The sequence below is a fragment of the Molossus molossus genome, unplaced genomic scaffold, assembly GCF_014108415.1.
Source record: "Molossus molossus isolate mMolMol1 unplaced genomic scaffold, mMolMol1.p scaffold_m16_p_2, whole genome shotgun sequence".
NCBI classification, from domain to species: Eukaryota; Metazoa; Chordata; class Mammalia; order Chiroptera; family Molossidae; genus Molossus; species Molossus molossus.
The window spans coordinates 113,624,678-113,642,104 of NW_023425355.1; the positions used below are offsets into that span (position 1 = coordinate 113,624,678).

Genomic DNA, 17,427 nt, shown 5'->3' on the forward strand with positions numbered 1-17,427 from the left:
CAAAGTGTCTCCTTTTCCTCTTCTGATTTCTCCCCTCCCGTTCCCACAGAGAGAAAGGGCAGGTCTAAAGGAGAGGGGTGCCCAGGGAGGGCAGTGAATTCCCTAGGAGCAAGGCTCAATTGGAGTCCTTTAATCTGACTCTTCTTATTTAAGGATGAAATGAATAAAGAAAGAGGATGTTGGGAGGGTGGACAAAGAAGGAGCCATCAGCATCCCCTAAGGGCCAAGTTACAGTGAGGTCAAGTCAGAGGTTTCAAGAAACACTTAAGCACAAGGTGTAAAATATATTTTTCCCTAAACAAATGTAGACTGTCATTCAAAGGAAGAGAACATTAAAAAGGCAGAAAATATATCTTCCTTGAGCATCCATGCTTCCTGAGTAACTCTTTAAATTATAGATGACAATATTATATCAGTTTCAGATGTACAACATAATGATTAGAGTAATTCTTAACACCCTACCCTAATCTTGGAAGCAAATAATTTCTGAAAAAATATTAGATAGAACAGGTAAGTCTTGGGAGAAATCAGTCAGAAGTGAGAATAGGACAAATAATTCAAGTATCCAAAATAATTTCGGAAATTTTTAATGTATTACTCTATTGTCATGTTACTTGGTTTTGTGTAAATTGAATTGTTCATCTTAAATTAATCTTTATCTTTGGTTTGTTTGTTGTTTGTGTGTTTGTCTGTCTGTTTGTTGTTGGTTTTTTTTTTTCCAGCCCCACTGTGTTCTCCTCGCCTCAAAGGAAAACTCGGCACCTGTTAAACTCGGGGGCTTTGGGGTAGCTATTCAATTAGGGGAGTCTGGACTTGTAGCTGGAGGTAAGAACACTTTTTAAAAATATTCTTCAAAACCTGGTCACTTTTAGGCTAGTATACAACTTTCAAACTAAATATTAATCTATCTTCAATGTTTTATACCCTGTTCCACCCAACCCTACCCCACCCCCAAAAGTGCTATCATATACTTTGAATTTAATAACTCTCTAGTCTTAACTAGAATTTTAGTATCCCCAGCACTTAACAGAGAAGAGACCTTACTTACAGAGATCAAAACAATGTTGGAAGAAGATAATATTTGAGGCAAAGTGACTTTTAAAGTTGAACTGACCAGATGAAGTCAAATAAAAAATGTATGGATTATCCACTTTCAGGCTTACATCTATGACTAATTTTTAATTTCATACTGTTTTACTCTTTCTATTTGTCGGAGTACTGCTCAAGCCATAATCTGTGTATTTGGGAAGAGCGAGCAGATATGAATGCAGACTGATTTTATTATTAGCCAAAGCAAAACGTAACTAGAAAATTCCCAGGCCAGAAAACGAAGAAAAGTTAAAATAGAGACTTATTTCAGTAGTGTACAGCGGTGGATGCTGATTACAGATTCAAGTATTTGGGTGTTTTTTTGTTTGTTTGTTTGTTTATTCCTTTTAATAGACTCCAGCTCAGAATGCTGTCTGTTTTTAGTTCTGTTCCTTAGTTTTGCAAATAACTTAGTTCTCCATTCTACCAGTCTTCTAGTTGTTTACTTCTATTTTCTATTTCCAAATACTGCCAGCGTTCACAAAGAGGAAAAATAAGGAAAATATCAACAGTACCTTTTTAAACCTGTTATCTTTCAAGAATCCTTATATTAAATTCAAATACTTGACAAATAATAAATATGAAAATAATAATGCTACACAGGATATTTTTTTTTATTTCTTTTTTAAATTTTATTTCTTGATTTTTAAAGAGACAGAAACATAAATTTGTTATTCCACCCACTCATGAATTCATTGGTCGATTCTTTTTTATATATATAAATTTTGTTTTAAATATGTTTTTATTGATTTTAGAGAGAGAGGAAGCAGGGGGGAAGGGGGACATCAACTTGAGAGGAAAAAGATCAATCTACTGCCTCCTGCATGCAACCTGACCAGGGATCAAACCCACAACCCGGACACATGCCCTGACTGGGAATTGAACCGGTGACCTTTCGGTGCATGAGACACTCACTGCTCAACCAACTGAGCCACATCGGTCAGGGTCATTGGTTGATTCTTGTATGTGCCCTAACTGTGGATTGAACCTGCAACCTTGGTGTGTTGGGACGATGCTTTAACCAACTGAACTACCTGGCCAGTACCTTTTCATTCACTATTACTAAAGCATCAGAGCAGTATTAACATAAACCACCTTCTGAAAAATGAGCCATAGTTTGTATGCTTTAAATCATTATTTCACCACATTGCCCTCTAAAATTCAATTAGGTTTAAATTTGCTTCCTGTTTTGCATTTTCTTCCAGCTAATCATTTCCAATAATATGAGAAACTGCAAGTGGGTATAGTTTTAAAAACTGAATTCTTCTTGCCCTGGCCGGTTTGGCTCAGCGGTTAGAGCGTCGGCCTGTGGTCCGGAGAGACCCGGGTTCGGTTCCCGCTAGGGGCACGTACTTCGGTTGCAGTTTGTCCCCGGCCCTGGTTGGTCGTGCGGGTGGCAGCCACTCGATGTGTCTCTTCACGTCGATGTTTCTCTCTCTCTCTCCCTTCCTCTCTCTCCCTCCCACTCTATCTGTACAAAAAATGGAAAAATGTCCTCGGGTGAGGATAAAAAAATAAATAAATAAATAAAAACTGAATTCTTTTCCTAATTCAAAACTTTTCATTCGTTATCAGAAGACTGACCCAAGGATCAGAGAGTAAAGCATAGTTTAATCATAAAAGCATTGCCTCTCAGGATTCAAAGGAACCTTAACTTCTCTAGTCTTCTAATGACCGAATTCTCTCATAAAATTCCCAGCAAAAGGTTGAGCTCTAGTTTAATTCCTGAGATGGCAAAGAATTCATTATGCCCCAGGACAGGTTATTCAAATTTTGGAAAGATCCTTAAGTATCCTTGCATTGAATAGAAATCTACCTTCCTGTAACTTCTACCCATTGATTCTAATTCTGATTTTTGGAGCCATGTTGAACAGTTTTAATCCTTCCATGTGATAGCCATTCAGATGTTTGAAGACAGCTGGTTTTTTCTCTGAAGTCTTGTCCAAATTAACTTGCCTAGGTTAATTTAGCCAATCCTCATGTAAACTGGTTCTCCTCACTATGCACTAAGTACAGAGCCAGAACCTAAACACAACTACAGGTACAGTCCAGCACACAAAGCTATCACTTCTTTTGCTGTGGGTCTTAAATTTCTATTAGGCTCTCCAAGTTGCATTAGCTATTTGGACAACCACATAATGCTGCTGGCCCATATTAATCTTGCAATCAGCCCAGCCAGTATGGCTCCATTGGTTTAGCATCACCCCATGCGCCAAGAAGTCGCCAGTTCGATTCCCAGTCAGGGCACATGCCCTGGTTGCAGGCTCTATCTCCAGTAGGGAGGCAACTGATCGGTGTTTCCCTCTCATTGATGTTTCTATCTCTCTTTCCCTCTCCCTTCATCTCTCTCTAAAAATCAGTAAAAACATATTTTTTTTAAATCTTGCAATCAACTACAAATCCTACATTGTTGTTGTTTTTAAACAAATGTTGCAGTTAAACTAACATTCAAATCCAGTATTTGTACAGATCACCCCTGTGTTAAGAGTACACAGTTACAACAAATAATTCCTGATAAATACATTCCCAAGGTCGATGGGATAAAATGAAACTACTTCCTTTTATCTATTGTATACTGGCCACATATAATGACTTCGTTTCTGTTGATCTGGATCTGCATCCTATGTATTCAGAATGGCGTGGACTTCATATTTTAGTGTGTATATTGATTAAAGAGGAAAAAGATTCATTAAATTTACCTGGACATTGTCCACATGTTAATCTATTTTCCAAAAGTCTATGAACTTTTCCTCTTAATTGCATAATTTTAAAGCTGATTTTTTTTTTTTTTTACAGATAGAGTGGGAGGGAGAGAGAGAGAGAGAGAGAGAAACATCGACGTGAAAGGGACACATCGAGTGGCTGCCACCCGCACGACCAACCAGGGCCGGGGACAAACTGCAACCGAAGTACGCGCCCTTAGCGGGAACCGAACCCGGGTCTCTCCGGACCGCAGGCCAACGCTCTAACCGCTGAGCCAAACCGGCCAGGGCTAAAGCTGATTTTTGAACCAACAGTGTATGAGTTATGCAAAATTTATTTTTCTCAGTACTTCTAGAGTTAAAACATTTTCTAGCCCTGGCCGGTTTGGCTCAGCGGTTAGAGCATCGGCCTGCGGTCCAGAGAGACCCAGGTTCGGTTCCCACTAAAGGTGCTAAGGGCACGTACCTCGGTTGCAGTTTATCCCCAGCCGTGGTTGGGTCGTGCAGGTGGCAGCCACTCGATGTGTCCCTTTCACGTCGATGTTTCTCTCTCTCTCTCTCTCTCTCTCTCTTCCTCTCTCTCCCTCCCACTCTATCTGAACCAAAAATGGAAAAATGTTCTCGGGTGAGAATAAAAAAAAAAAAAACATTTTCTAAATATTGTCATTTCTTAACATGCCTTTCCTTACAGTCTTGAAGTAACTACTTCAAGCATTACAGTGTCTTTAAAAATATGATACATGTATGTAGGGATAAATGATTTCTCTTATAAAAAGCTTTCCTGTTGTTTAAGGTACTTTTGGAAATTTTGCTAATATTTGTCAGTTAATTTGCTGATATTTAACAGAAAGCTCCTTTCCTGTCAGTTGGAATCTTTGATCACTCAGTCCTCCAAAGAGAAAGGGATTTTCTCTTTTATGTGTTCCATATAGTAAAAACCATTTACTTATATGGGGTGGGCAAAAGTCGGTTTACAGTTGTGCAAATAAATAGTACAATAATTAATAAATAATAACAGAATAAACTGTGTTTCACATACTCACAGTATTGCCCACCTCTGTATATACACTTCCCCTATCTAAAACTCAGCTATTTGGAAAACTCACTTAATCCAGAAGATAACTAGGAACCTAGAAAATCATCATATTAGCAGCAAAACTCTTCCCGCCTTAAAACCCACAGGTTGTCCTCTCAAGTGAGCATCTAAAGACACTCTCCCCTGGCTGGTGGAGCTCAGTGGTTGAGCATCGACCCATGCACCAAGAGGTCATCAGTTCAATTCAGGGCACATGCCCAGGTTGTGGGCCCAATCCCCAGTGGGAGGCATGCAGGAGGCGGCCAATCGATGTTCTCTCTCATAGATGTTTCTATCTCTCCCTCTCCCTTCCTCTCTCTCTAAAAATCAATTTTTAAAAAAACTTTATAAAAAGACACTCTCTATGAGGCTGGCATGCTCTCATTTTTCAAAAAGTTTTCTGGATTTGTGTTTCTTTATACCACCCTGGTTGGAATGCCTTTTGTCATTTTATCTTGTTAACTTATACTGTTCTTGAAGCCTGAGCTAACAATCATCTCATCTTAAAAGCAGGCTGAACTTCACCATCCCAAATTAGGTAACCTACTCCTTCTCTTCCATATTACAATGACTATCTGCGCTACATAACTCCGTGTAGCATTTGATGCCAAGATTTGTAATCATATAGAAGACTAAGCTTTATGAGGGTCGAGGGTGATCATGGCCTGTCCCTCTGTATGTCCGCAGCACCTATAGCAATTGTCTAGGACCTAATAGGCACTTAGGAAATTGTTATTAAATTAAAGATACTGACTGCTAATTAGTTTCCAATTAATAACAGATTTTATGCAACAGATTAGAAGCTGAGTCCGAGTGAGCATAGTGAGAGAAAAGAAACAAAAGCCACAGTGGTTGAGCGTCGACCCATGCACCAAGAGGTCACCATTCAATTCCTGGTCAGGACACATGCCCAGGTTGTCGGCCTGATCCCCAGTAGGGGACATGCAGGAAGGAGGCAGCCAGTCGATGTTCCCTCTCATCGACTTTTCTCTCTCTTTCTCCCTCTCCCTTCCTCTCTCTCTCAAATCAATAAAGAAAAAAAAAGTCAAAAAGAAACAAAAGCCAAACAGAAAAAAGTATGTCAATCAGATACCCAAACTGGGAAAGAACAGCAGCCTTTTAATACTGAACAAATCAACCGTTGCATACCTCGGAAGTTCCTGAGAGGGTTTCCTGTTCTAGAGCATAGTACTTTAATAGATATCCACAATGACAATTCTGAATCATCAAGAAAAGGTTAAATTATGAGCAGCAACTTGTGTAAAAGAAGTCAGGAAATCGTAGGAAGGTAGCCATCCAAAAGTATTAAAGTAAAAAGGTTTGTGTACATAAAGATTCAAGTCCTACAGTATTGAATATGTAACTATTCAAAATAATTCTTTCTCTGGGGTTCTGGGTAATAAGGTCTTATATTATCAGAAAATGTAACATTTAAATATTTAAATGTTTATCTGATATATGTCATATATAGTGACATTTCATTTGGTTTGGTACTTGGCTTCCTGTTCTTAGAATTTTGTGATCTAAGTCATGAAAATCAAGTGACCACAAAGAAGGAAAAGTTAAGAGATAACACACAAGGAGTTTTGGGACATCAATTTACGTCAAAGGTTAACTCCAGTCCTTTTACATTCTACCGATCTGCACAAAACAAAAAAGGTCATTCCTATATATTCTTTCTACCATTGTCTTTCCTGCTATCTGTGAGAAAATTCTTGAACCAAAACACATGCATCTTTCTCAAGGATAAACACTAATTCTCCATATCAGGCTAGTCTTCAATCCAGATAAATGAAGAGGACCTCCTCAGATGCCTGGGGCTGGCCATGGTAGCTTCAACTAGTCCCTAAGTGAGGCCCCCATTTTGAGTTGCTTGGACCTTTCTTATGTGAGCAGTGGTAGGAGGTAAGTTTCAAAGCATCATGCAGTCAGTCAGCAGGTACACTGATCTCTTGTCCTGATCTTCCCTACTCATGCCAGCTCCTGTCCATCAGAACAAGGTGAATCTCCAACGGTCCCGCCCTCTCCCAGCTGTTAACAAAGTCGGAGGCTTAGGTGTCATCGCTTCAGCTTCTTGATGTTACTTGAGGAAGCAAAATGGGGCAATACAGAAATAAAAATATGTTCTTCTAACCAGTAGACATTTCACCGGTCTACTGTACATCTTAAATAAAAATATTTTCACTCTCTGAGCCCTGAACTTAATCTCCTCTATTATGGGGGAGAGAGGGGAACCATAATAATCTGTAGCAAGGAACATCCCCAATATACAAACTAAGAGTTGCTTTATCTGTCTCCATCCCAACCAAGTTTGAGTCACTAACAGGACTTTATGATACATTCTATCTAGCAGGATTGGAAGATCTCTAAGGTCTTTTTTAACTTGGAATCACAGCTCTGAGCTCTAGATAAAGTATTATGCACTATTTAAAGTAAAAATGATTTTGACTCCGTATGATGAGAGAGAGAGAAGAGAAGGAGGGGACTGGGCCCGCATGTAGCCAGAAGAGCTGCCAACACTGTTGGGCAGTGCCCCCTCCCACAATAATTTCCCCACAGAGTACAAGCCTTTCATTCTATAGTAGAAGAAAAGACTCCCTTTGGAATACTGCGGTTACTAGTATGCAAACAGCTGCTAATCATATTCCTTCCTGAAAGCTAATTTTGATAGGAAAAAAAGAAAACTCTTTAAAGAAAATGGGGGTCAAAAAGGATTGAATGAGAGGAGCTTCATGACTTTGGTTTATGTCATATATTTGCCCTCATTCTCTTCAACTGTTAACATCGGAAGGAAGCTTTAAAATCCTATAACAAAACATTGCTAATCATTGCTAATTGCTATCATCAACACCTAAAATCTGAATAGGATTTCAGATTCAAATTCATCTTTCAAATAGAAGTTCTCAGCATTAGGTTTGATTTGAGAATTTCCACTTGGCAGTCAAAAGTAATCTATTATAGCCCTGGCCGGTTTGGCTCAGCAGTTAGAGCGTCGGCCTGCGGTCCTGAGAGACCCGGGTTCGGTTCCCGCTAAGGGCACGTACCTCGGTTGCAGTTTGTCCCCGGCCCTGGTCGGTCGTGAGGGTGGCAGCCACTCGATGTGTCCCTTCACGTCGATGTTTCTCTCTCTCTCTCTGTTCCTCTCTCTCCCTCCCACTCTACCTGAACAAAAAATGGAAAAATGTCCTCGGGTGAGGATAAAAAAAAAAAAAGTAATCTACCATACAGGTGTTTTCTCAGCCCTGCACCACCCATTCGCTCCCCGCCCCCTGCCCAGGGCAGGCCCTCCTAGCTCTTTCCTGAGCAGCTACACTCTGCCTACTGACTCTTCTACCTGCTTCTGCTCTGTATTTTTAGTGATTTAATAACATGTGAACATTAGAAAACTTAAAAAACTTCATGCCCTGGCCAGTTTGGCTCAGCAGTTAGAGCGCTGGCCCTCAGACCAGAGTTGCGGGTTTGATTCCGGTCAAGGGCACGTACCTCGGTTGCAGTTTGATCCCCACCCTGGTCGGGGTCGTGCGGGAGGTGACCAGTTGATGTGCCTCTCTCTCTCTTTTTTCCTCTCTCTACCCCCTCCCAATCTATCTGAGGATAAATTGAAAAATATTCCTGGGTGAGAATTTAATAAAAAATAAACTTCTTCATGAAGCGAGAAATAGGTAAACACTTGCTGTGCATCCTGCTGAATTCAGTAGGAAAGACCAGTGTTAGAAGACCAAGTACCTATCCTGAGCTCTATTTTCAAGAAGTGATTAGATAAATAATTTATTTCCTTCTGAGAACCTGATTTTATGGAGGAGGGCACGGGTGATAAGAGACTATATTGTTAAACTTTTTGTTCAAACTGTTGTTCTATCATTTTCAGTTTTCAAACAGGGAAAAAAGCTTGTTTTACATAAATATTTTTTTCCTTGATGTTGTTGTTGTTTTAAATATAGGACGCGTTGGAACACCTCATTTTATGGCCCCAGAAGTTGTCAAAAGAGAGCCTTATGGAAAGCCCGTAGATGTCTGGGGTTGTGGTGTGATCCTTTTTATCCTGCTAAGTGGTTGTTTGCCTTTTTACGGAACCAAGGAAAGATTGTTTGAAGGCATTATTAAAGGAAAATACAAGGTAATATATCATGAATGTTTTACTTTTTCCATTGAGATTAAATTATTCTGAAAAATGTGTTTGCAAGTAATTATCTGTCTTTGGATTGCTTGTTGATTGTCACATAGTTACCAAGTCAGAGAAGAGTTCTTTGCTTACGTCACTGACTCACTAGCCTTGGTGGGCAACATAGGCTGCAAGTAAATTTCTGAGTCTTTGTCAGCTGAACTGTCATCTAGGTAGAAGAGCCGGGATTGGCTTCAAAACAGCCAGTATCTTGCCCCTCCCTTCTCCTTCCCTCTGCGCTACAGCTAAAGCCTATCCACCCTGTTTGGATCCCAACTCTGTGTTTAGGCTAGAAAACAGGGAGCCTGGTCCTCTTTCATACAGTGTAAAGACCAGAGGCCAGATGGATGTGCCCCTCCCCTCACGTCCAAGTCAACCGTTTAAGAGTCCTGATTCACAAACCACATTCACTACAAATCAAATTCTTTAACTACAAATACATATAGTCTAGCAAAACTGCTCGTTTAGCTAAGTCAAAGAAATTGCTCAGTCACTGCCCTACTGATTTCAAATAAAATTCTGGTTCAGGGAAAGAATTTGGAATCATCCTTAGAATTTTTCGTGATAGATTTTGACCTTTTATTTTACCCTGAGTAAGATGTTTGTGACAGACCTGAGCCCAGATTTAAAAGTATTCATTAGCTGCCTGGTGACCAAACTCATTTATTGAGACTAAGCTGGAAAATGAACTTCTTTGTGTAATTTTTTAAGGCATTTTTTTTTTTTTTGCTTAATTTGTAAAGTTAAAATGGAAATTTTATCCAGGTAATTTCAGTAATTCTTTATTTTATATTCAGCGTCTATCAGCGTTTGTTTGTTTATGCTTTATCACATTTCATTTATTGCATTTATGTAGTCAACCAGTACAGCTGAAAAATTGCCATTTACATTCTAGAATAACCCGAAATAAATGCCAGTATCACAACTGCAGTCCTTAATATAATATAGAACCATCTTGGTGTGACTTAAACATTCCTTTTTTTTTTTTTTTTCCTAATGAGGTTTGGAAGCCACATGTACAGTTCACACACTTCTGATTAGTAAATTACTACTTTCATTATTTAAAGAGTACAGTGTTGTTACTGATATTGTGAATAGTGGTACCAAAAAGACCTAAGGAATTCTTGGAAATCAACCAGCTTCAGGTTGATCACTTCCCCAGCTGTCCTTAGATGTTTTCGCCCTGTACCACCACATATGGCTGATGGAATAGGATGCTGTATATGGGAAGTATGGGGGAGTGTGTCTGGGTATCAGATCAGGGCAGCTTATATTAGAGAAGTTTTTTTTTTCCTCCCATTCTTACTAAAACCTGTACTTTCTACTCATCAGAACCACTGTTTCATTTTTAGCCACGCCTGGCAACATAAAACCAAACATACAGGTTTATATACCAATAGACTCCAAAACTGTGAAGTCCCTAAAGTTTTCTTTTCAATTCTTCAGTAACGTTGTGATTTTATATGGAACTTGGGGAAAAAAGGTAAAGAAAAGGGGAAGAAGAAAAAAAAACGAGAAGACAGGTAAAGTAGTTTCAGTGTTACGGCCTTACTCTTTTAAGCCAAAACTGAAGCTTGTGGAGTTAAGAAGGTGAGACTGGTTTATAATTGGGGGGGGGGGGGGGGGGGCATGCACCATCAGCTTATAAAGGCACATGGGTTTGTCTTTTATTTCATTTGGATTAAGATATATGCCAAGTCCGGCCGGTGTGGCTCAGTGGTTGAGCATCGACCCCTGCACCAAGAGGTCACTGGTCCGATTCCTGGTCAGGACACATGCCCATGTTGTGGGCCCGATCCCCAGTGGGAGGCGCCCAATCGATGTTTCTCTCTCTCTCTCCTTCTCATTTCCTCTCTCTCTAAAATCAATAAAGGAAAAAAAAATATTTTGTTTAATTAAAAAATAAAAGATGTATGCCAAAACTCTGTTAACAGAGAGAGATGTTTTAAGTACAGGTTTTTCTGCTTTTCTTAGAGTCAGTTGGCCACTGGGGAATAAAATTAAGCCTTTCAAGGTAACTCAGTGTCTCAGGAAACTGCTTGTAAGTAATGACTCCTCTCCAATCCCTGGAAATTGTGAGTGGCTATCGGGAATACACACCAAGGCTTTCTGGATGAACTTTACTAAGTGAAATCACAGATATTAACATATGAAAATAAACACAATTAGTAATGCATCAGCATAATAATACTAGCAATAAGGATAGCTAACTCATGCAAAGCACTTACTTAGTGCCATGGACTGTTCTAAGCACTTATATTTAATTTATTTCATCCTCACACTGATTTATGACATAGGTGCCATATAATAAAATCTCCCACCTGCCTTTTTGAGTTATAAGCATCTGCTAATAATAGAGTTCTTCCTTTGTGTTTGTTCAGTTGCTAACTTCCTTGTTTCCAAGGCAATGTGTTTCATTCCAACAACTTCTTGCATTTGATTTTGTCTATATTTAAAGCATTGAACAGTTATTTTTGTTTCTGTGTAAGAAACTTGGACTGTTCACACATGTACAAAAGTTAAATTATTTTCAAATTCCCCAATATTATTATTATTATTATTATTATTATTATTGTAAGTCAGATGGATGGTGGCAGCTAAATCATAATTTCTGTACCTGAAGGTTTGAAACTTTGAGGTTAATAACTTATTTATGCTTTTACTTGGCTAAGCTCACCTCTTGCTTTCAAAATTCATGGCTTTTTTTTATAAAAGCCCCAGGTTTTTAGCAGCTCAGTTGTTGAAATATAGATTCATCTCTACCATCGGTGATGAACCTGGTAGATTATTTTTTTTAAGTATACTGTGCTATGATTCTGTCAACACTTATGTTTATACTTTCAATTATTGAAAATTTCAAGCAAACAAAAACCAGAGAGGTAACAGTATAATGAGCCCCAGCTTCAACACTTATCAACATACAGCCCATCTTGTTTTCTCCATATTCTACATATTACTGGATTATTTTGAAGCAGATCTCAAAAATATCTTTTTATCACCCTGATGGTTTTTAACAGCTATTGACAAAATCCTTGATTTCTAGTATTTTCAATTTTTGATGACATCTTTTTCAATGTAGTACATTTCTCATTTGCTAGCTTACTTGATCTTTTAAAGTAGATATGAGAAAATACCATTTAACTGGAATATATGCTAACATTTCATTTCAATTATCTTTTTTTCTAGTACAGTTAACATTCAATACTATTTTATATTAGTTTCAGCTGTACAGCATAGTGGTTAGTTATATAATTTATGACGTGCTCCCCTCCCCCCCAGTTGTTCCCAATACCCACCTGACACTGTACATAATTATTATAGTATTGACTATATTCCCTATCTGTACCCGACATCCCCACGATTATTTTTTTACTGATGATTTTTATTTATTAATCTGTTCACCTTTATCACCCAGCCCCCCAACTCCCTCTCATCTGGCAACCCTGTTTGTTCTCTGTATCTATGAGTCTGTTCAATTAACTTTTTCATAAAGGACAAAAATATATTTCCCAAAGTATATAAAAGATACAGTAGCCCTGACCGGTGTGGCATGATTGGACATCATCCCTCCCATGCAGCGAAAGGTCGCCAGTCCAGTTGCCCAGTCAAGGGCACATGCCTGGCTTGCCTGCTCGAGCCCCTGTATAGGGGGCACCCAGGAGGCAGCTGAGCAATGTGTCACTCTCATGTTAATGTTTCTCTCTCTCCCTCTTCCTCTCTCTTTAAAAAAAATCAATAGAAATATATTTTTTAAAGATACAGTATCATATCATTGTTACAGATAGCCAGTTGGTATCTACACAGCAGAAGTCTATGCTGCCTGGCTTTCCTATTTAAATAAGTGACTGCTTTATAGCCTTGTTTTGTTTCCCCTTATATATTCAGCCTCCCAAATTAATTTCAGCCACTCTGCTGAGCCAAAAGAAGGGAAAACCCTAGATTGGGCTCCCTCATAAAAAGGATGAGGAAGTATTGTTCTCAACCCACTCCAGAAATCTTCCCACCGCTTTCAGAGGGTTTCTCAAACCCTTTCCCAAGGACCAATCATTCAGACTTGGAAGAGTACAATAGCTTTAGGATGGAGAAGAAGGAACAAGGCTACTTAAGCTCCCTTTAATCACTCACCTCCTTATTTCATTCAAACTGGTCAATTAATTACAATTTCAGTAGGATGACAGTATTTTGACAACCTCATGGCATTCATTTTGATGGGCTCTGAGTATCATTTGGAATTCTGCCTGTTAGAAAAAGAAAATGGAACATCCTCCAATTTTAAGAACTCTCTCTCCCTAAACTGGGGAAATTTTCACTCCCTACCTACAAGTACAAACCTCACATTAGCCAGAGCAAAGTGGCTAATGCTAACTCTTGACCAAATTGTAATGATTCATATGTACTATATGCAAGTTGTGATTTCATTCGGCTTTAAATTGTTATAGACTTTGTTCTCCACCTTTCTCCCTTAGAAGTTAACGTAGGTTGCCCTGGTCGGGTTTGGCTCTGCGGTTAGAGCATTGGCCTGCAGACCAATGAGTCACAGGTTCGATTCTGGTCAAGGGCACAGTACCTCAGTTGTGATTTGTCCTAGGCCCTGGGTGGGGTCTTGCAACCACTCAATGTGTCCCTTTCACATCGATGTCTCGCTCTCGCTCTCGCTCTCGCTCTCTCCTCCCCTCCCCTCCCTCCCACTCTATCTGAACAAAAATGTAAAAATATCCTCAGGTGAGGATAAAAAAAAAAGAAGGTGACATAGGTTACTTCCAGTTAAAGTCATAGCGTTGCTTAAAGCTCCTTAGAACCAGGCAGCTTACTGAAGTCGGCTTTTCTTCTATTAAACAGGGAATGAGACCCTCCTGGGTCTCTGTCCTACTGACCCACTTGCCTTCCCAACCCCAGACTCGAAGCATGCCTTTGCATTTGTTTCTGGTTTCTGATCCCAGACTTACCCCTTTTCCAGGAGGCTTCCAGCTCTTTTCCTCACAGACCCACAGCCTTTCTCACAAGTCCTGTGTCTTCTAAACAACTCATAATTTTTTTTCTTTGACTTTAGTCAGTTTACCTTGTGGCTTTGTTGTTGCTAAAAAGGGGACAAAAGTAACTTCACTGAGGACAGTACACAAGTGAATTGCTTATTTCATAGGGTATATAGTAATAGTATATTTTTCCCTAAAGATTGAAATTGATATACAGTGACCAAAATATTCGATTAATAACTGTATACCTTCACAATTACTGCAAATTTTAATTAAAATCAAAATATGAAAATGTCTTTAATTTTTTCATTTAAAAAAATAATGAAATTTTTCATTTTAAAATTTTCTTTTAGTTCTTTCTAGGCCAAAATATTCTAGACCCTAGCTGAGGTAGAAACTGGAATCATAGCCCTGGCCAGTTTGGCTCAGCAGTTAGAGCGTCGGCCTGTGGTCCGGAGAGACACGGGTTCGGTTCCCGCTAAGGGCACGTACTTCAGTTGCAGTTTGTCCCCGGCCCTGGTTGGTCGTGCGGGTGGCAGCCACTCGATGTGTCCCTTCATGTCGATGTTTCTCTCTCTCTCTCTCCCTCCCACTCTATCTGTACAAAAAATGGAAAAATATCCTCGGGTGAGGATTAAAAAAAAGAAAAAAGAAACTGGAATCATAAACATTGTATTTTTCAATTATTAAAAATATAGCTTAGGTAACAAGAACATATGTAAGGAATATTTACTGATGCAAAATCTCATATAATGAGCAACAACAGCAAAAGAATTACGTTTGTCTTGCTCCTTAGAAAGCATGCCTTTAGAATTCGTTTTCTAGTCTTCGCTCTGAGAATTTCATTGACCTGGAAACAGTATAGGAATATTAAATAGTAGTGAATGTTAACTTCTCACTGGGAATAACTGTCATTTTCCTTTCCTCCTCTTCAGATGAACCCACGGCAGTGGAGCCATATCTCTGAAAGTGCCAAAGACCTAGTGCGTCGCATGCTGATGCTGGATCCAGCCGAAAGGATCACTGTGTATGAAGCGCTGAATCACCCCTGGCTTAAGGTACATGAGCTCCTAGGTGGCCTCCGCCGCTTTATTTGAGCACTTCCAGTGACAGCAGTGCTGGGTGTTCATCATGTTATGTCATGCTACTTGTCCAGAGATTATACAAAACAAAATATATTAAAACATAGGTTAATAATGTATCTTAGTGTCAATGACACAAATAATACCATCACAGGACAATTTTGAGATTCCAGGGGATCTTGATTCTCCTTCAGAATATCACTTCTCAAGTCTGTGTTCAGCCTTGTGATACTCAGTTCTAGTTATTCTTGACTTGAGATGTCCAGTTCTAGTTATTCCTGCTTTCACCCAGAAAAGTGCAGGTAAACAGTTCTTAGATACTGTCTTAGTACAGGCACACCCTGCTTTATAGTGCTTTGCTTTATTGCACTTCACAGATACAACATTTTTGACAAATCGAAGGTAAGACCCTCCGCCAGCAAAAGATTATTACTTGCTAAAGGCTCAGGTGATGATTCCATTTTTAGCAATAAAAGGTTTTTTAATTAAAGTATGCACATTTTTTAGACACAATGCTATCACACACTTAATAGACTACAGTACAGTGTAGATGTAACATTTATATGCACTGAGAAGCCAAAAAATTCATGAGACACTTTACTGCAGTGGTCTGGAACCAAACCTACAGTATCTCCAAGGTATGCCTGTATTTCTTTCTCCCAGAAATGAAGAATGTAGGAATCACTCCTATTTCTCCTTTGCCTTTCTCAGTCTCTTCATAATGAGGATCTTTTGTTCATTAGAAGCTAGTTTAAATGCCAAATAACAATGACATATTTGCATAATAACATTTATTTTTTTAAAACCCTTGTCCCTACAACGATTATAGGTCTCATTCTAAATAATCTGAGCATAATACACAATAAAGATTTCTGGCACCAGAAAAACAACAGACAAAAATGTCAGTAACTTATATGAAAGGGTCCAGAAGGCTATTTGACATCAGAGTATGTGCCATGTATAAACGACAGTTTAGCTTCACTGTTTGTGTGTCATCAGAAGATGGAAGAATGTAATGAGGATGTTATCTAGTTGATGAGAACAAGCTTATTATATTTAAATACTTGTCCATGTTTACTTGTATATTATGGCTGTGGATGTAGTCGTGTGAATTTAGTAATGGCTAAAAATTAAGCTATGGTTTAAATATAAAAAGCTCCTGAATAACTGCAAAGTGAAGAAATAAAATGATGGAAACCCTTGTAGAGTGCCCAAAGTCATACCATTGCTTTGTGTCCAAGAAAACAACACACCAAAAAAAAAAACAAGAATTATTTCTTTGGTAAAAACAAATAAATAACGATGTCCTATTCAGTCATTTCATTTCAAAAGATAATTTGAGTAAATATACCAAGTAATATGTGAATGTCTTATGATTGCTAGTTAAATCATACCTGTTTAACAGCTTCATCTGTCTAAAATAGTGATGCTTGCTGTGAATATTCACTCCCAACAAAAAGTGAGACCAACTAAAATTGCATTTTCCTCATAGGTGATTGAGCTCATTTCATACCCTTTGTAGTCTTAATATGGAGACCCTAAAGTATCTTACTGTACTAAAACATGACAAGGATATTTCTGTCAGGCTAATCAATTTGAATTTTGGGAAAAAAATCAATCAACACACCAATTAAATGTGTACTCAGCATCCATTGTGCACAAGGGACAATGAATCAAGTGCAAGGCACATTCTATACAAATTTTTCTGAATTCATATGACATTACTGTTAGTTTCAGGTGAGACTAGTTAATCTAGAAAACATTCTGTTTGTTCTTTTGTCTCATTTGTAATGCCTTGGAGTTCTGTTATTGCTTACTTGTTTTCTGGTAAGCGCTACCTTAATAGGCTTTTTTTAATCTCATGATTTCATTGGCTTAGATAATATCACGAATCATCATTTAAGCATAATTTTATAAACAAACATATTTTTGACTGTGTCCTTATCTCTTTCTCCACTTCATCTTTGTGAATAGTAAACAGAAAAGGCATTCACAAGAAATCGAGTTCAGTCTGCTATGCACTAAACTTCTCAATCTATTAGTGAGAGAAAGGCATTGTCAGGCTCTGAAATGGATTTACAAATGGCACTAATATTACAGACAAAGAAAGATAACCTCAGAGAGTCACATGGGAAGCACCACACAAGAGTACAGAAGTAGGAGCTCAGGAAGACTAATGAGAAGCTCGAGAAATCACTATAGGCTGGAGCTCCAGGTGTTAGTGGGAAGGGGGTCGTGTGCTCCAGGTGGGAAGTATACGGGAGCACAGACAAAGCATTACGGTGTTCAGGGCATGCAGGGATGGGGGCAGGAAACAAACTGGTATAATACAGTAGTCCCCCCC

The 17,427-nt window shown here is 38.8% G+C and overlaps 1 protein-coding gene across 7 annotated transcripts in view; it reads left to right on the plus strand.

Moving 5' to 3' along the window:
• The window catches only part of CASK (calcium/calmodulin dependent serine protein kinase), a 440,186-nt gene that overhangs the window by 287,973 nt on the left and 134,786 nt on the right, over window positions 1–17,427 (plus strand). For all 7 annotated transcript variants that reach the window (XM_036270439.1, XM_036270436.1, XM_036270433.1 and 4 more), the window contains exons 6-8: window positions 723–825; window positions 8,808–8,983; window positions 14,937–15,059. In XM_036270439.1, the coding sequence (XP_036126332.1) occupies window positions 723–825; window positions 8,808–8,983; window positions 14,937–15,059 (402 nt within the window). The remainder of the gene's footprint in view (window positions 1–722; window positions 826–8,807; window positions 8,984–14,936; window positions 15,060–17,427) is intronic.